The 20,997-nt window shown below is 37.8% G+C and overlaps 2 protein-coding genes and 2 pseudogenes across 2 annotated transcripts in view; 2 read left to right on the forward strand and 2 right to left on the reverse strand.

Annotated features, from left to right (window-relative positions):
• The window catches only part of LOC126610106 (uncharacterized), an 86,531-nt gene that overhangs the window by 47,576 nt on the left and 17,958 nt on the right, over positions 1 to 20,997 (forward strand). The gene's annotated exons all lie outside the window — the stretch shown is intronic.
• Positions 3,661 to 4,366, reverse strand: LOC126610120 (uncharacterized; annotated as a pseudogene).
• Positions 12,966 to 16,917, forward strand: LOC126610107 (beta-glucuronosyltransferase GlcAT14A-like). Its single transcript, XM_050278084.1, has 4 exons — positions 12,966 to 14,441; positions 15,388 to 15,463; positions 15,560 to 15,675; positions 16,264 to 16,917. Exons 1-4 carry the CDS (start codon positions 13,841 to 13,843, stop codon positions 16,770 to 16,772), a joined length of 1,302 nt encoding a protein of 433 aa, XP_050134041.1. The 5' UTR covers positions 12,966 to 13,840; the 3' UTR covers positions 16,773 to 16,917.
• Positions 16,790 to 18,849, reverse strand: LOC126610114 (uncharacterized; annotated as a pseudogene).

The following is a 20,997-nucleotide window of genomic DNA, read 5'->3' on the forward strand; positions in this document are numbered from 1 at the left end:
AGATAAGGCTATGCTCAAAGAATCGTTAAGAACTACCGATAGAAAATGACAAAACCAAAGATATTTCACATTTCACAACACCTTGTGGGGATTTTCAATTTCCAACGGTTGCAACCCTTTGGAAATTGATGAGAATAACATCTGCTATAAAAGAGTCTCCCAAGAAAAGTATTTAATCTAAACGAAGCCAACGTTCGAAGAATTTGGTGTAAAACTGACTGTCGACGTTTAGTGAATTTGACCTCATTGTTGGAGTAAGTAAGAAGGTCAACGACAAGAAAATCATCGAGAAATCATCTGAGGTTCACACGAATTTCCCTCAGTGGCAACAACAAGTTCAAGAACAATGATTTGGTCCAACTAAACTAACACTTGCTAAACTTCGCAAACAATTAGGGCTTACTCGCTTTCTCTAACACGAACTTCAGATGTTTCGAGCAATTTCCAAATAGATGTGACTCTGCCCGTCATTCCAAGGGAATGCATGTCTCAAAGTAACATCCCCGTTTCAGATCTCCAAACTCATACTACTAATATTTTTTCTGTTTCCCAACACTCATTTGTAGATCCAACTCTGCCCACAATTCCTAAGGAACATATGTTGGAGAGTGGCATCGCCATTTTGGATCTTCAACTGGTTTTAACCAGACTTCATCTTACTGAGATTTTCTATTTCACATCACGTCAATGTAAAACCAACTCTGCTCGCCATTCCTAGGGAACGCATGTCGCAGAGTATCAGTCCGATGTTGAAAGTCGTCAATCAATCCATTTCGTCACAGATAAGGCACAATCCCGATACGAATTCTTGTACTTCAAGTAGAATGTGACAAATCAGATAGAAAAGATTTGCATAATTGCGCAGAAATGCATCAAATACGAAAATCATGACATCCAAATGATGTTAAGGCCGACACACTACTACAGTAAGAGAATATCCTAAGTTTGCTCTAAACAAACCATGCTTTGATAACAAATTGACACGCCCGACCCTGATATCCTCCAAATAACAAGGTAGGCACGTGCTGGCCGACATCCAAAGATGACGAAGCGATAATAGAATGCATGAGAACTATAAAGAAATAACTAACATAAATAAAACTTGTAAATTTAACTATAACGAGTATACAATTGTGGAACATGTTCAGGGCATAAAAATAATCTAAGACACTAAAAGGAATAATATAAAATTAAATCAATAAAGGGATAGTTCCTACACCAAGAGGACTCAAAAATGCCGATGCGGGAGCGCCTTAACGTCAGGATTGTACGTCTCAATTTTAAGTCATTAGGGGGCGCAAAACAAAACATGAGTGGACCAAGTTGATATATAGTAATACTAAAATCGTTATTCAACAACGTACTAACCCCCAAAGTTTATGAAAACTCAATAGCATAATATGTAATAGGTTTTTCGAAAACCCTAGCATGCCATAAAACCTTCGTAAAACATATATCATATATAGTGTGCTTAATAGTGGTATCACAATCGCCCGTAGGCACTACATCTCCCGACCGAAACCAATATAAGTGTCTTCCGCCCATAGACACTACATCTCATGCCCGAAGCCAATATAAATATCTTCCGCCCGTAGGCACTACATCTCCCGGCCAAAGCCTATATAAGTATCTTTCATTCGTAGGCATACATAAGCACAGAAAATCATGAACATAATATTTCCAAAATATATATCTTATTGATGCATAAAACCGGATGTCTTGGAACAATGTAAATCTGACCGTGAATCTGCAAGAAATATAAATAACACAAAATGTATCGGGGTTCACCTTATGGTTTGGGCTACATCCACACTGATTGTATTTCTCTGAGAGTATTTATGAGGGAGAGAGTGTGAGAGCTTTGCTCTAGATAGGAGAGATTTAGGGTTTGTGAGGGTGAGGAGGCTCTTTTATAGAATAAGGGCTCTTTTTTTTTTTTACATATTTACCCATTCCTTTATTACATAATTACATTTGAGTCTCCCGAGTATTTATACGAGGTCTAAATACGGAGGCCCTAAGTATGGTATAAACAGTAGTCCTCCAAGTCTTCAGTCAAGAGAGTCTTTTGGTTGGAGACTTGAAATTCAATCCATGTGTGGGCTGAAGTAACTTGAAATTCAATCTGAAATGATGCTTAACTAGAAGTAGCACACGCTGCGAGGCTGCTCGACTCGTGGCTTATGTTGCCTTGGTTGGCTCGGCTTGTGGCGTTTGAAGGTGAGGGAGTCCCTTCTATAGAATAACGGCTTACTCCTCAATACATGAATGATGGGCTAGAGTTGATGCTCTCTAATGATGGTGAAGGAGTCCATTTTATAGAATAAGGGCTCGCTCCTCAATACATAGATGATGGGTTATGAGTGATGTTCGCGACGAGGCGGTTGCTCAGCTGGCGGCGATACTCTCTAACGAAGGTGAGGGAGTCCCTTTTATAAAATAAGGGCTCGCTCCTCAATACATAAGTGATGAGCTAAGTCCCCCAAGTATTTTTCATGAGTGCTCACTAATGAAAGTTAGAGAGTCCCTTTTATAGAATAAGGGCTCGCTCCTTAGTACATAGATAATAGGCTAAGTCCCCCAAGTATTTTTCATGAGGCCCAGTTGAGGCTCAATATATGGTACATAATGTAGCCCCCCCAACTTTTCGGTCAATAGAGTTTGTTGGCCGGAGACTTCAAATTGAATCCATGTATGGGCCGAAGTGGCGGTTGTTCAGATGCGGTATTTGTATACCGTGCACTGGAGCTTTGTAGGTGAAGCTTTGCAAGTGAAGCTTTGAAGCTAGAGCTCTGTAAATGAAGCTTTCGAAGCTGGAGCTTTTGTAAATGAAGCTTTTGAAGCTAGAGCTCTGAAAATGAAGCTTTTGAAGCTAGAGCTCTGTAAATAAAGCTTTTGAAGCTAATTGACATGAGTGATGCTCATGAATTTTATGTTGATTGACATGAGTAATGCTCATGGATGTTGACATGAGTGATGCTCATGAATGTTTATGTATGAATGACATGAGTAATGCTCATGTATAATTTGGAGTACTGGGTGTACTTTTAATCACCTGGTTGGTGGCATGATGAAGAGTACGGGTTGTACATTTCATCACCTGGTTGGTGGCATGAATGGCTAGTTGCCAAATGATATTAGAATACGGGTTGTACATTTCATTACTGGATGTACATTTCATCACCTGGTTGGTGGCATGAATGGCTAGTTGCCAAATGATATTAGAGTACGGGTTGTACATTTCATCAACTGGTTGGTGGTAATAGTGGCAGGTTGCCGAATAATTGTGGAGTACTGATCGTACTTTTGATCACCTGGTTGGTGCTATTTTTGGCTTATGGGCCTTTGCCCTCTACACAACATTCCAGCCCATTTATTTTGGGCTTTGCCATTTTTTTTAATTACCCTCTGATGGGGTTTATACAGATATATCCGAAAGATAAAAAAAAATAAATCACATCATACAAAAACAAGAAAAGTAAATCACATCATTCTGGTGGGGTGTTTATTCCTTACTTTTGCTTTCTCTTTTGCTGCTTTCTGAAATATTCTCCCGACGACATGATATTTTTTCTTTTTCTTTTCTGTTCCTTTACCCTGATCTTTCCACCACCAGGCACATTCAATTGTTTTTGCTTTTGCTTTCGGTTTCTGATTTGCTTTTGTTTTTGTTTTTCTTTCTGCTTTCTGCTTTTGTTTCCTACTCCCTACAACTTTTAGGATTCCCATAATTGACATTATAACCTACAGCTGGATTTCCAATAGCAACTGCAGCTCTTGCTCTCTTCTCCGTGTTAGTAATTTCTGCACGAACCTAAAGAACACAACAGATCTGATTCAATGTCTCCCCCACGGCATCGAAATTGCCAACACGAACTAAGGCTTTGTTGTTGTAATCTACTCAGGAATAGTGACGAGCACAGGGCGTCAAGCCCTTCTCAGTAATGACTTGTAACGGAAACCGGTCCAGGCTGGCCTCGGCGAGCCCGGTCCAAATCCACCAATTTCTTTACCCACCGTCACCAAACTACCGAACTTTGCCTGCTTATCTCTATCACTATCCGTCTTCCTCCCGTCATTCAACTCAAATGGCGGCGACGACACAAATAAGTCCTTCAAACTGTTCCTCTGAACCGGAAGCTCTTTTGGTAGCAGCATCGGAACTGGTCGGGTCACGACGGCGACTGCTGCTCCGGGTGAGTAGCATGAGCAAGGTGGGTTTGTGGCGGGGGAGCTGGATCAAGGGGCTCGATCATAGGCTTCGCGTCGGGCTTTGGGCCATGCCGCATTGCGTGGTAAGGAGCTTGAATTTCTGCAAAGTCCCCATCTTTTGGATTTAAGGTATGTTGCTGCTGCTAACTCCCATTCTTCTCTATATATACATGTGAATTTTTGGGGGTGAATATTTGAATTTAAAATGGTGAATAATTGCAGGGGAGAAACTGAGACACGATTGATTGCTTGTGAAATGGAGAAAATGATATGTTGGGAGGTCTGCGAAAGTTTTCTAGAAAAGCTCTGGGTTGTTGGTTTTTTTTTTCTTCAGATTTTGCAGATTCACGGTGGAGGTGAAAAATTGAGAGAGAATTGACATAACTTTTCGTGTCGTTTCCCACAGACGGCGCCAAATGTTGATGCACAAAACCGGAGGTCTTGGAACAATGTAAATCCGACCGTGAATCTGCAAGAAATGTAAATAACACAAGATGTATCGTGGTTCACCCCAAGGTTTGGGCTACATCCACACTCATTGTATTTCTCTGAGAGTATTTGTGATGGAGAGAGTGAGAGCTTTGCTCTAGATAGGAGAGACTTAGGGTTTGTGAGGGTGAGGAGGCCCTTTTATAAAATAAGGGATCATCCCCTTTTTACATATTTGCCCATTCCTTTATTACATAATTACATTTGAGTCCCCCAAGTATTTATACAAGGTCTAAATACAGAGGCCCTAAGTATGATATAAACATATCTCATCGGAGCTTAATAGCTCAAATATCATATTATAAATCATATGAGCATTCTAGCTCAAGTTATCATCATAAACCATGTTCATAAGTATATATAATCATAAATATTTCAAAGAACGTAAATCCGATAAAGCATGATATCTCATAAAGCGTGTTCATGCATAAAACCGGAGGGGTCTTGGAACAACGTAAATCCGACCGTGAATCTGCAGAAAGTAAATAACACAAGATGTATCATGGTTCACCCCAATGTTTGGGCTACGTCCACACTGATTGTATTTCTCTCACTATATGTATGGATTACAAGGGTGAGGGGGAGTCCCTCAGAGAAAGAGAGAGTTTGAGAGGGCTCTCTATTTGTGAGCATGAGAACTTGAGAGATGAGCTTTGTGAGGGTGAGAGGGTTTTAGGATTGTGAAGGTGAGAAGGCCCTTTTATAGAATAAGGGCTCTTCCCCTTTTTACATATTTGCCCCTTTACTTATTACATAATTGCCTTTGAGCCCCCCGAGTATTTATATGAGGTCTAAATATGGAGACCCTAAGTATGGTACAAAGAAAGCGTAAATTCAATTTACTCATAAGCGTTTCATATAACGTAGTCATAAATTCATGCTTTCATGTATGCATTTCTAATAATAAAATCATGCATTTTGGAAGGGGTCCACTCACCTTACTCTGTCGTCGAAGGGCTATGCAAATTAAAGAAGACGGAAACACCACTAACAAACGCACATAAGCACATAAAGGGTCCAATTAATAAAACTATACTAAAACGATTGAATTTGGGAAAATGGAGCGTATATTTGGAATTAGGACATCGAAATTAGTCTAGAAGGAATCTGGGCCGAAATCCAAAAAAGTCAACGGTTAACAGTAAAAAAGTCAACGGGGTCAAAGTCAACGGGTTAGATCCGGGTCTGTGGTTTGGGTTTCTAGGTTGGATTGGGTTAATGGGTTGGGCTCGACTTTGGTTAGGTTTAGTTTAGTGGGTTGGGCTTCTAGTTATTGAGCTAAGTAACATATTTGCACCGAATAAATGGGTGTTAGGCTCGAGTTACATAGATGGGCCTGGGTTGCATGGCCCAAAGGCTTGGGACAATTTAGTGGTTCTGAGTCGGGTTTGACCCGGTTCCAAGCTGAGTTGGCCAATTTTGACGAAGAGGAAAGCCGGAGCTTGGTTTAACCCCAAAACTTAACCAAAACAAGTAATATGATATACTAAATTGAAGCCCAAGGAATAAGGATTCGAATCATACCATTAGGTTCCTTAGTCGTGGCCTGAGTTGGCCGGAAAACGGCCTGCAAGCTTCGGGTTTTCACTGGAAACTGGGGAAATATCCTCGAGCTGGTTTTTCTGTGTCAAAGGTTGAAATAAGGCCAGAAATAATGTGAAAATGGCATCTAAGATGGCCTACATTGTTTTTGAGGCCTTACATTGTTCGAAAACTTGAGGGTGCACCGTGTTTTCAACGAAGAAGACAATGAACAGTAGCGTTGCCATTTTTTGGGCGTCGGGACTACATGGCCTTGGCCTGAGTTCGGGATGTGGAGGGTTAGATGTGGTGCAGCTCACTGGAAAGGTAAGTTGATGGTGGTCTCAGTGTGTGGGTGGTGCTTACGATAGAGATGGAGAGAATGACAGTGAGAAAAATGAGAGCTGAGCGTTTTGTCACAAGAGAGGAAAGGAAGATAGAATAAGGAAAGTGGGCTGGGGGAACAAAATAAAAAAGAGTGGGCCCCACAAGGCACACTAATTAAGACCCAAAAAGTAAACATTTCAAATTATCTTTCAGCCACAGTGAAATTACCAAAATACCCTTCTGTTTCGTAAAATTTGAGACTAGTCGTTACACCCAAACATCAGAGTGAACATAGTCCAAAATCCCTTTCGTTTGATTAACAGTTGAGCCAAATTTCACCTTTGTTTGTCTACCAAGAACCAGTGCTCACAAAACTCTATCTTTCCAGTTTTTGCTTTTTTTAAACACCTTTACATGATCAATCCTTGCAATGTTTTTTCTCCTACATGTCCCAATCTCATGTGCCATAATGCAGATAAGTCACTTTTATCACTTTGCACTTCATCAGGTACCGTAACGACTTCATTTACCAAAGTATTTCCTTGTAGCATATAAAGTAAGCCATTCTGAGGCCCTTTCATTATGACAAGTGCTCTTTTAGCAACTTTAAGGACATTGTTATCGGAGTAAAACTTGTAGCCTTGTGACTCGAGAGTTCCTAGTGAGATCAAAATTTTCTTCAGATTTGGGACGTACCTTACACCATGCAATTCTCGAATCACACCATCATGATGCTGATCCTAATGCTTCCAATTCCTTAAGTTGTACATGGGTTATCATCTCCTATATACACAGTTCCATTCATAACTTTGAAGCTTGAAAACCAATGCCTTTGAGAAGTCATGTGATGGGTACAACTTGTGTCGATCACCCACTCTTTTGTACAATTCACAGTGCTCGATGCAGTTAGGGCATAGACAAATTCCTTATCCTTGACTTCAACCATATTTGCTTCTGAGTCGTCCTTCTTCTTTTTAGTATTTTCTTTGATTTTAGGGCATACTTTCTTCTAGTATCTTTTTTCATGACAAAAAGCACACTCATCTTTGTCCAAGAACTTCCTATTCTTTAATACTCCTATAGTATGAGACCTACTATTTTCCTTGTACGAACCTTTCTTTTCTGTCGATCTTCCTCTCACCATTAAATCAGAGTTATTCATTTCTTGCCTATCAAGGTGTCTCACCTTATGATTCATAAGAGCACTTGAGATTTCATCACACTTAATTGTCTCCCTACCATAAATCCAAGTAGTCACAAAAGGCTCATAGGATTCAGGTCATGAGTTCATAAGGATCAAGGCCTTGTCTTCATCTTTGATTATCTTTTCAAGATTTTCCAGTTCAGTTAAGCTTGTTAAACTCTTTTAGATGGCCAATCATCTTCATGCCCTCTTTGTACTGGAACCTATACAACTTACTCTTTAGATGCAGTCAATTCTCTGCACTTTTCTTCATATATTTTGTCTCCAATGTAGCCCACAATTTCTTCGCAAAAGTTATGTTCATCACACCATACTTCTGTTTCTTTTCCAAGCATAGCTGAATTGTAGAACATTCATGAGCTTTCAATCTTTCCCATTTTTCTTTTTTCATCGAAAAAGGCATGTCTCCTAACACAACAACCAAACCTTGTTGTATCAAGACATCTCGAACCTCACACTGCCACATAGCAAAGTTGTTCGTTCCATCAAATTTCTCAATTTCAAACCTAGCACTCTGAACCGTCGTCTTGATTTTACTAGTGCCAGACTTTTCTTTAACATCATCACCACTGGTAGAATCACCAGTCTTCGTCATTGCTTGATCGTCACAACCTATGTAAGAACCTAAACTCTGATACCACTTGTTGTAAACTAAACAAAAAACCAATCAAGCAATAAACAAAACACAACGATTTCAGAGTTCCTCCAATATATGAGTACCTCTCTAACAACGGAAGCTTTATTGATTACCAACAAATATAAGAAAACTCATGAACACAAAGTGTTCTCAAGTATACAAACTTATGCCTCTCAAAAACTCTCACACACCAAACTCTATCTCACATCCATCTATTTATACTAATAGATGTCATAGGTTTACACAAAGTTCCTAGAATATAGAAACCCAAATCCTATACTAAAACCAAAACTCAAACCAACTAGGAGACACAAATCCAAATATCTTGCGTCCAAGATATCCTAATCCTTTTTAGTTTAGACATATTGATTTAATGTCAAATCCATCAAGAGAGAGTCATACTTTTGAGAGTCTGCTTAATATTTCTCGTCTTGAAAAACTTGACCATTATTTAACTTGTGTACAGTGAATTTCTTTTGTACAAGGGAAGTGAGATAACTTTTGGGAATGTAAGTATTAGTGTTATAATAAGCTTTTGTAGTCTAAACAGTAAACAATGAATTAAATTTTCTTCGTCGATCCAAACATATATACTTTCACGGAAGTTGAAATACTCATTGTCTTTGGAAAAAAAAAAATTGTTTTCTTCTAGTTGTTGATATGATGCTACTAATTATTGAAACGAATTCAAATGGAATAAAAAAGGTTTAATCTGTTGATAAATGAATTCCAATTTGCTGACTATTACTTATCAAATTCTTTACTGTATCTTTTGTTTCATTTCTTCGGAAACAATGACAAACACTCCTCTAGCGCAAGCGAGGATGGAGCGACAAAAGTTTTGAGGGTTTACATGAATGCTTTGTGTGACTTGACTTCACCTAAAGTGAACAAATAAAGAGCACCAATTATGTTCATGGCTTGCTTAGTTACAAACTCATGGTACTAGGTAGGGATGGGTAAATACCCATTGGTTATGGGTAACTGCAGTTACCCGTTCATTTAAATTAAACGGTTACGATTATGGGTAATCGTTTAGATAAATAAACGGTTATGGATATAACCGTTTACCAGCGAAATTTAAATGAGCAGTTATGGGTATTAACCGCGGTTATAAACGGATAACCGTTTACCCATTTATTTTATATATGTAAAACTAACACAAACAATGTTCTCGATCCAATAATACTTAGCACCCAATAAATTAGCAAGGAATTCATCGGTCATTCTCTCAATAACACTGCTACAAGAATGATGATTCTCATCATCAAGGAATTCGCCAAATTAATTTAAATTCCTTGCAAGTAACCGTGAAATTGACAGAAATGCTTTGACAGAAATATCTTCTAAACAATTTTTGTAACCCAATAATACTTAGCAAATATTATATTTACCTTCATTGGTAACAGTTAAAAATACCGTCCGTAAACTATTATTTCAATTATTGGAATGGTATAAGGACTTAAAAAATTAAAATACGGAAATATATGATGAATGTACCTATAACGGTGTTTAATTGTCAAAAAAAAAATATTATGACAAATTTTTTTTTAATTTTCAAGTTGTTAAAAAACATGTAGATGGGTGAAAAATGGGTAATGGTAAAAAAAAAGGATAAAAGGGTTAAAAAGGGTAAATGGGTAAACAGGTATTAAACGGTTACGATTAAATGGGTATGCGGTTATGGGTATGGTTAACCGTTTATAAACGATTATGAGTATGTGTATAACCGTTTAGGCAATTACGGGTATGTGTATAACCGTTTAGGCAATTACCCAACGGATAAACGATTATGCAGATATGAGCATAAACGGTTATAGGTGAATAACCCCGCCATAACCGTTGCCCATCCTAGTACTAGGGTATGCTTAGTTACAAGCTTAGGTTAGTAGGATTAGTAATATCAAAGAATGATGAGCAAGTCCTTATAAGTATATATGCGAAGTATATACATATATTCTCTTAATTTCCGATGTGGGATAACTGGCTCCCCCAGTTCCCGGTAGTGAAATGCAATGAACCCCAACATTGTAATCATTGTTTGTTTTTTGTATAATTCGAGATTTATATTATTGACACTGTGACATACAGTAAATAAAGATGCTTATCAGTTAACGTGCCATGCATGCAAGCCCTACACCCTCTTTGTCATGATTTACTTGGCAGGTTGCAGAACGAGCTCTTTTTACTTGTGCCGAGCACATGTCTCAAAAGCAACGCAAAGGAGATATTTTTATTATATTTTTGCCAGGTCGGCAGAAATTCAAAGGTTGGTCAGTTAGGCGTTTAGACCTTACGGCTGGTCTCCAAATTAGACACAATAAATGCAGCAATGCACGGAGCAATTCATGTTAAAACTATTTCTTTGGGATTTAGATTGAAATAATAACAAGAAGAGAAATGGTCGGGTAGTTTCTTAAAAGTAGGATTTTCTATCAGAGCAATTCCACCCCTAAGGACTTTACGCCAGCACCCAGCGCATTTATCCACTCAAATGAACAGTAACAGACTCCAATGAACAGTAATAGGCCAAGGCATCTCCACCCCTAAAAAAATGCGCTAGCACATAGTGAAAAAATGTGCTGGCACAAACGATCTCCATCCCTACAAAATGCGCTGGCACCCAGCCCATTTAAAATATTTTTAAATTTTGTCTAAAAGAATAAGAAAATCAAATAGTTTTAATTTCGGATAGGATTTTTAACCAATCTCGTCATGCCACATGTCATTATCTGAACGTACTATTTTGTGAATAGATTTCCGCTAAGATTTTCAACCAATCCCGACACGCCACGTGTCACTTCCGTTTTACAATAATTTAGCCAAGATTTCGATAAGATTTTACAATAATGAGCTCCCACGAAGACATTTTTTTCTCTTAAAGTGTAGAAAATATTGAAATGTAGATAGTATAGAAAGTGTAGAAAATATTGGAATGTGGTGTAAAGGTAGAAGATGAGGGTTAGGTATTTATAGGAAAAAAATTAACATTTTTCAAATATTTCTGTAATTTTTTTAAAATTTTCTGTATTTTTTAATAATTTTTCTGTATTTTTTAATAATTTTTAATGAATTTTAATATAGTTAATTAATCTGGACCGTTGGATTTGAAAAATATTCAAATCCAAGAGCCAGGGACTTGCCACGTGGCCAACGGTCATATTTCTGACCGTTGGGGCCTTTTTTTTTTTTTTATTTACTTTTTTGTAAAAAAAACGTGGACCGTTGATCTTTGATCCGACGGTCTATGTTAAAAGTAAAATTTAAATTTTTTTTACCGTTGGAAATCCAACGGTCTAGAAAACTAGCCGTTGGAAATCCAACGGCCGAAAGAAAGCCACGTCGCCAACTCGGGGGGAGGAGTCAGTGCGCCTGTCACGCGGGCCCGAGCTCTGAAACCGTGTCGGGCACTCGCGCCCAACCGGCGTGAATCGCACGCGCCAGGCCAATAGGCCGGCTTCTTGCTCAGTCTATTTTGGGCTGGTCCATTGCCCAGCTCGAGCTGGGTACCAGTTCATTTCACCCGCTGGACTTGATTGACAGAGGCCCGGCACGTTTTTTGGACTGAGGGCTGGGCAAATTCCACTCCGGTGGAATTGCTCTCAAGTCTCTGTTATATTATATTTTTAGCATAATGTTGTATAACATCAGTATAAGAATTGATGTTAAATTATGCAGTGTCAGAGAATGCATGAAAAATTTCACTTTAAAAGAGTCTCATAAACATTTATCTAATCACAATTTCTATATACATATCAAAATATAAAACGCAGAGAATGTGCAAGATAATGAATGAATAAAAGTTGTACAAAATAAGGATTATTATTAAGTCTACAAAAGAATCATATTAGATAACAAAAACACAATTAAAACACAGATTAACACAGAAAAATACCATCTAAGCTATCACAATATAGACTAGTAGCAAAAACTATATGTGTAACCATTTAATTAGAAGCACTCTTTAATTACGAAGCGAAGAATAATGTACAAATTAGTGGTATACTATAAGCACAACAAAAATAGAGACTGCAAGTTTTGTTTTTTGGTTGTGGATATCAAAGATCCTCACTACAAGATACATGATATATGAGAGTCACACCTTGTTATTTTATCTGCTTAAATACAATATTGTGAATTTTGTTTATGAGATAGTCATTTCATATAGTTAGGGTGATCCATTGTCAAAATCTCACCAAACATTTTCATTGCATACCTATGTAAAGGTATAATGTCATAATTCCTCAATAATTAAAAACTATATGAGCTATATTATAATATTGTAGGAGTAGTTTCCATTAGAAATTGTTATTAAAACTTAAAAAAATCAAATGTTTAATTATTATAAAAAATAGTGCATCATCATTGATTTTATAATATCAATAACAACGCATTTTTTTTCTTAAACATCCTTATCCAACAACAATAATAAAATTTTATTTTATTAAATAGGATAAGCTGTATGAATTATAAGTTAGGTTTAAAAAGGAATTTGAGATTGTGTTTTATGATAACAAATGTCATTTACCAAGTACAAGGACTTTATTAGATTCCAATATAATGGAGGTGGGGTTTTACATCGTTGATGTCATGTAGCTTGTATGTTCATCCTCCTATAATCTAATTAACTCCAAAACAATTATCAGCTGATTAATTAAACTCTGCTTTCGCCCCCAATTAAAGCAAAGTATTCATGTACTTAATCACCCATCATTCCCCTCCATCTCTACCCTAATTTTCTCTCAAAGCTGCCCACTTTTTGATCCCCACATTACCAAAAGTCTATCACTTGAACCTTCAAATTTCTGTATCGAGCCTCGAGCTCTCTCTCTGTAGCTGTTTCTTGTTTCTGAATCTTTTCTGGGACCTCTCTCTCTCTCTCTCTCTCTCTCTCTCTCTCTCTCTCTCTCTCTCTCTCTCCCCCCTCTGCCAAACTTCATAGCTTGAAGCTTCTATGCTTAGAACTTTGGCTTTGTATTCAATTTTGGGTAAGTTAGATCTGGGTTAGTTAGCCGACAGAGACGTTCACCATTCATGGAACTCTGAAACTGAAGTCTAACTCCCATGGATTTAAATTCGTTTTGACGTTTCTCCTCAATGCCAACGTATCACTGTAAGCATCTATGTTTATAAAAAGTATACATTTTTCCCCTGCCCTTTTAGCAATCGTAGCTCCTCAATTTAAAAGTTCTGTAATTTATGCAATTTTGATCGAAACCCATGTTTTTTATTGCTGAAAATTGTGAACCCCCACCTTTGATGTTATTCATTTGCTGATTAAAATGGCGTTTTGGGTTCGGTAACCGAACCTCCTTGCTCCTCTTTAGCTCTAGAATCTTCAGGATATATGTGGGTTTTGCTTTGAATTCGATAAACCTTTCTGGGTTGTGAGCTGATAGAGTTTTAGGGTTCTAAGCCGAAGTTTAGTTAGACAGGAACCGTAAACGAGTATGAGGAAGTATGTGAACCATCACTCAGCAAGGGTGATTGGTGATAGGAATTGGGTTATTCCATTCATTACTAGCTTTATCATATTCATTACCCTCTATTTCTCTGCCATTTCCGGGCTATTTACCTCCCCACACGATGGAGAGAATTTGTCATTCGACATTATTCCCTTCGCAAAATCAGATGACACAGGTGGGTATTATGTCGAATCTGATTTGAAAACATCATTGGACACCAACGGGAGTTCCAAAATTGGGGCACCTAGATTTGCGTATCTTATATCGGGCACAAGGGGTGATAGTCATAGGATGATGAGGACTTTAAGCGCGGTGTATCATCCAAGAAATCAATATATCCTGCATTTGGATCTTGAGGCTCCGCCGCGTGAAAGGTTGGAATTAGCAAGTTTAGTGAGGGCTGATCTTACTTTTCGCGAAGTGGAGAATGTGCGTGTTATGTCTCAATCGAATTTGGTGACTTATAAGGGCCCTACGATGATTGCTTGTACTCTGCAAGCCATTTCCATTCTATTAAAGGAGAGCTCAGAGTGGGACTGGTTTATAAACCTCAGTGCATCAGATTATCCTCTCATGACACAAGATGGTATCAGACTTTTCTCTCTGCTTCTTGTTACTTTCTTTGATCATGATCGATGTTGTAGTACGCTTGCATAAAGTTTCCTGCCTCAATAGTTAGAGATATTTAATACATATTTTGTGCATGTGGTAGCAATTCCATTACTTAAATTGAGTTTCTTTTCTTCCATATGGCCCGTTAAAACGTTGCTGGCCACATTCTTCATTTTAAGAACTTTGTTTTTTGCCTGAATTGTGAAGCATTAGTTGTCGTAGTGTGGATTTGTGTAGCTACATTTTCTCCATTATGCTACTTCTAATTATGACGCGAACTTTCTCAGAAAGGGAAAGCGGGGTTCTGTATATGGTGATGGGTTAAAATGAGTCTATTGTTGAGATTGATGGGTTGGGGATTTCAAAAGACAAACTTTTCAACCCTCGTAGTGTGCTAGCAGAGTTAGTGGCTGCTGATGAATCAATATATTCTGTATCTCTTACTATGTCGCAATTGTTGATTGTAATTATTGTTTGTTAATGAACCCTATGTGTATACCTAAGTTTTGCCTGCTAATACACAGTGCTCTATCGGTACGCCATGAATTGACATTTTTCTTCGAATACCTGATGAAGTCTGTTTTCATTGACTGTTCCTGCCTATGATTATGAAATACTCTTATAAAAGCCTGTGTGCTAGAGTCCTACAAGGCAGTTATCATAATTTTTCAAAGATATTAGTTTGGGACATTCATTTCTGATGCCTATCTATCTACCTTTCATTTACGAGAGTTTTTCTGGTTATAGGAGTAAAAACTGCTCCGTCCTGTTGATTTACCGGTGCAATCTCATGAACACTCTTTAATTAAGCTGCACCCAGAACTTTTGGTATTTAGCTTTGTGCCTGTGTGGTACAGTCCAATGTATGTCATGTGACGATTTTCAGTCTGTGTTAATTGATCGGTTTCCTAATGGTGCAGATTTGCTTCATGCTTTCTCCAATCTTTCCAGAAATATCAACTTTATTGAACATATGCAGATCACTGGATGGAAACTGTAAGTAAAGTGCATATAGCCTAACAAGAGAGTATTTCATTTTTGGAGCTAACCATTACATAATCATGGTTAATGCTATAACGCCTTATTTTGCAGGAACCAAAGAGCAAAACCAATCATAATTGATCCAGGCCTGTACTTATCAAAAAAGTCTGACCTTGCACTAACTACTCAGCGCCGATCACTTCCTACATCATTCAAGTTGTTTACAGGTATATATGTATACACATACATATAGAGCACCCTTTATATATGCACACTTTATAACTGTCAGCCCATTTTCATTTATATGAAATTTTTATTGCATTTTTTTGTTTAATAATTATAAAATTACATAGCATAAACATATTTCCAAACTTAATAAGTATTAGAATGGAAATGCTTTTTTCCCGCTCATTTAATTCTGGCCAAGGGGTTTTAATCGTCCTACTTGGGGCTAAATGATCACACTGATAAATTGGATTGGACAAGAACCAGGATTGAAGGTGGGTCTAGTCTGATTTGCTGTGAAAAGAAATCACATGCCAATCAAACGGTATATATATATGTGTGTGTGTGTGTGTGTGTGTGTGTGTGTGTAATGATCCACCAGAACTATCCGCCTTCCTCAGCCCCGACAAAGGGGGGATATAGAACAAAGATGAAACTTTACATGTCAAATTCTGTTTCTTCTGCAAGTTGTGATTCGCTTGGCTGATTAGAAATAGTCTTTATGACTTCAATTTTCATTTTGGAAATTAGCAGTCGATCTCTATTTAAATAAATAGCTTCCCTCGTTTTGCATTTCTCTTTGTGTGCAGGTTCAGCGTGGGTAATGCTAACGCGATCATTTCTTGAGTATTGTATATGGGGATGGGATAACCTCCCACGCACGATCCTTATGTACTACACAAATTTTGTTTCTTCTCCGGAAGGCTATTTTCATACTGTAATTTGCAACAACGAGGAATATCGGCACACCGCAATAAGTCACGATCTCCACTACATTGCTTGGGACAGACCACCTAAGCAGCATCCCATCTCTTTATCAATGAAGGACTTTGACAAAATGGTAAAGAGCAACGCTCCCTTTGCTCGAAAGTTTGCAAAGGATGACCCAGTGTTGGACAAAATTGATAAAGAGCTTCTAGGTCGCACAAGCCGGTTTGCGCCTGGGGGGTGGTGCATAGGCAGCCCTGAAGGCGGGGCTGACCCATGCTCCGTGCGTGGTAATGATTCAGTGTTTAAGCCAGGTCCTGTTTCGGAGAGGTTCCAAGAGCTGCTTCGTACACTATTATCCGAAGATTTTCAAAGAAAGCAATGTACATGACAGAGCAGAGATAAGAGTTGGAACAAAAGAACCCAAATGTACATTACTGTACCATATATTTACAAGGCTGATGTAAAATGACATTGATTTTTTTTTTTTTTTTTTTTTTTTGAGAAATATAAATAGAAGATGCAAATTCACAATATCCACTTGGCTTTATTGTTCTGCAGAAGAAATTAGTTTCATGTATTTTTCAATAATCATATCTGGTGAGTGATCAGTGACCTTGTGCCGCAAGCATCTCGATGTGGTTCCGGACCCGGTCCACTCCAACTGGGTTGGGCTCTAAGAGCATGCAAGCTATCTTTGTTGAGTCCTCACGATGCACAAGGCCTAGTGTTTGCACTGTTGGAAGTCCTCCCCCTCGGGCGTTCACCATCCGTGCAACCAGTTGAGTGGCCGCAACATCCGTGGACAATACGGGAATGCTGTACAAGGCAACCCACGGACGTGCCCGATCATTGAGATTCCTCTTGCCGGGGATACGCTTGTTGGGCCTTCATCGGGCTTTTCTTGGAGAACGTCTGGCATGGGCCATCCTACCCATTGGCTCCCCATGAAATTGGGTTTGTAGTAGCCTATCACGCCTGATTGTGTCTGGTGCCTTGCCTGTAACGTGTGCTGCGGCATACAAATATACTGGTTCTAACGTACAGAATTAAAGATGAGTTTTTCTTACAATCTACGCTAAATTAATATAAACTACGGGAAGAGATTCAAACTCAACATAAAAGTGGTGTTTGAAACCTTAGGACCAACCTTGGAATCTATTGCCAATGTCCACTGCCACTGCCCTAGCAAGCCAAGCAGCTTCATCCATAGATGCCCGAGCAAACGGGTGGAAGACAATGTCGTCGACAACCCCCAACCGAGGGCGAGCCACGGAGTGCTGCTCAAGGTTGGTGGCTCCAAATGCTGCTTCAGCCATTTTCATGACAGTTTGCTGCAAGGGGCTATATGGCACTTCCTGTGCTATCATGCATAACATGACACCATTGTATGCTCGGTCCTCAAACTTGTTAATGATGACGGACTTCGGGTCCAGCCTGGCAGCACTTTCAATGGCGTCGAGAACAGCGAGGTTTCGTGATTCAGATATGAAAAGCTTGCAGCACAGTAGCATGGACTGGTCTATGGTTTTCTTCTTCTTGTCCTAGTGTCAATAACAGCATTCATCTCATTCATGATTTTTACTGAGACAGATCTGTACATCGTGTCCTAGAAGATGAAAATGTACCTAAAACAACATTGTACACCATCTAATTTATCAAAAGAGAAGTTTGAAATCAAGTGCAAAGGAACGGACATGCTATCATAGTCACGTCTGCATTATGCAGTAAACTTTATGTCAACTAAAATAGTGGAACATTATCAAGAAATTAAAATGGTCTTAATCACGCTATTATTTAAAGTTAAACAAACATTAAATAAGAAGACCATCTTTACGAGAATCACATCATACATCATGAGTTTGCACTAATCAACTGACAAGTGTACGGCTGTTATTGTTTATCAATTATGAATTCAGTTTCATCTGGTTGATCCTTCTCCAGCAGGCATCAGCCAACAGGAAAGCTTATATTAACAGCTCATAATTTTCCATTTGCAAGAAATCTTATTTGTCTAAAGAACATTACAAATAAAGTAAGCAACCTTAAAATTTAGAACTAGGTTAATTTCAAAGGATGGATGGTATGGTCCCAACAAATCTACAAATCACACGTATAATTAGTACAAAATCAGAGATAATCTTTGCATGCAACTGGAGAAACATATATACCTCATATCTATTTCTCTCGTCATGTAACAGTGATCAAATAACGTAATCATGTGACTTGATAAGAGATAAGGAAAAAAGGATACACACTAGTGGCGGGGGAGAAACTGAAGAATCTCCCCCATGAAATTGAAGTGAATGATTTCTACCGCTGAAAAAGAAGAAGTTGTTAGTCTGTTACCTTGCAGCCTTGGCTAAAATCCATTTTCTTCTTTTTCTCCATGTTTAAACTTTGCAGCTGAAATTATTTTCTGTTTCTGAGACCGGACAGTCTGGGAAGTGCTTTTATATAAAAGCCATGTTCTATGAGTCAGCATTGGTCCCTCCATGCTCTATATATAATAAATAAACAACCCACATGGTGAATGTTAGACCTGGCATTCGTGTCGTGTTTCCCGTGTTCGTGTCGTTTTCGTGTCATACCCGATATCTTAACAGGTCGTGTCGTGTAACACCCGTTAAAATAAACGGGTAAAATGACCCGACCCGAAATCGACCCGATAATATTAACGGGTAATATGACCCGACCCGTTACCCGTTAAGGAAAATATATTTTAAACCAATAAATAATTAAATAAAAAACTTAAAACTTTTTTTGAGTGAAAACACATTTTTCTTTTAAGTATTGTCACATCCAAAACATACAAACACATTTTTCTTTTAAGTGTATATTTACATATCCAAAATAAGAGCATAATAGAAAAACATTAGAACATTACAAAATATCAAATGTTCAAAAGATTTGCAAAATTAAGGACATTGGAACATTAGAACATCTTGCACATTTTCTTCCAATCAAACCCTTCAATTTTCCTTAATCATCATTGGAAAAAGTATTGGAACTTTGGCCTGATATATTATCTTCAAGAGTTATATTGATGATGTTTTCATTGAGGCTTTCCACATTAGCACTCTCTTCCGCATAATCTAAACATAGAAAAATCAAACATTGTAATTTGTAAGTAAACCATTCAAATTATGGGTACTAAAAATAATTATGAAAAGAAGTAAAAAATAGCTCTATATTATATAACGATATACTACCTCCTTTTCCAAAAAGCCAATCTCGTGTACACAGCAAAGCTTGAACCGTGTCTGGCAACAATGAAGTACGATATTGATCTAGCACTTTACCCCCAATACTAAAAGCAGATTCTGACGCAACAGTTGAAATAGGAATTGTTAGCATATCTCGTGCTAACTGAGAAAGTATTGGATAATGAAAACACTCTATTTGCCACCAAGAAAGAACATCTATATCTTGTCTTCTATCTAGTCTTTTATCATCCAAATACTTTTGTAATTCACCTTTTTCAACTGAGTTTGGACCATTGTAATTATTATCAAAATCCTACATCATAAAAATAAAAAAATAAAAAACATCATAAAAATTATGCACAACCCAATTTCAAACATAATATTAATAGTTTTAAACTTTTAAAGTACTATGTATAAAAAGGAAAATACAAACTTTATGTTACCTCAAAGATAGCATCTTCTCCACCTACTGTTTGATGATTAGGTGTCGAGTTCATTGGAATATTTGAATAATTAAGATGAGCAGATATTTCCGAGTACACACTAAAGAGAGAAGTCAATGTGGCATAAACATTTTTATATTCCATAGAATTCACGCCATGAAGCTTTGTGTAAGCCCAATCCACAAAATGTAGCTTATAACGAGGATCCAAGATGATTGCAATTGACATAATCAAACTGTAATCTGACCAATACTTCTGAAACTTCTTGTGCATATGATCTCCCATCTTATTCATGAAACTATCACAATCATCAATGGCTGCCTTAATTTGAAGCTGAATTACGAACACTTTAGGGAAGAATAAATTTGATGTGGGGTACTTTGTCCCAGAGAATAAGCATGTAACATCATAAAAGTATCCCAAAAACTTCGAAATCTTCACCACTTTATCCCACTCTTCAGAAGAAGGACAACTTTCAAAATTTGAATCACTCAACCCTAAATTAATAAAAGCATATCGATAGAAAATGGCACTATCTAGCATAAGATAGGTTGAGTTCCATCTAGTAGGGACATCTTGTCTCAAACCTCTTTTACTATCCAATATCCCTACTTGCTTAACACATTCTTGAAACTTTAGTTTCCTAGCCTCAGAACCCTTTACATACTTGATGCATTCACGAATTTTTACCACCGAAGAATCAATTTCTTTAAGTCCATCTTGGACTATCAAATTCAAAATATGAGCACAACAACGCACATGAAAGAAGTCACCATTCATCAAGAGAAGACCTCTAATATTTAATTGATTCCTCAAAATGTTAACAAAACAAATATTTGAAGAAGCATTATCCAAAGTAATAGAAAATAACTTCTTCTCAATCCCCCACTCAGTTACCAACGCACTTATTTTCTCACATAATGCAACACCAGTATGCGGAGGAGGCATGTGACAAAAACTTATAATT

The sequence above is a fragment of the Malus sylvestris genome, chromosome 17, assembly GCF_916048215.2.
Source record: "Malus sylvestris chromosome 17, drMalSylv7.2, whole genome shotgun sequence".
In the NCBI taxonomy this organism is placed as follows: domain Eukaryota; kingdom Viridiplantae; phylum Streptophyta; class Magnoliopsida; order Rosales; family Rosaceae; genus Malus; species Malus sylvestris.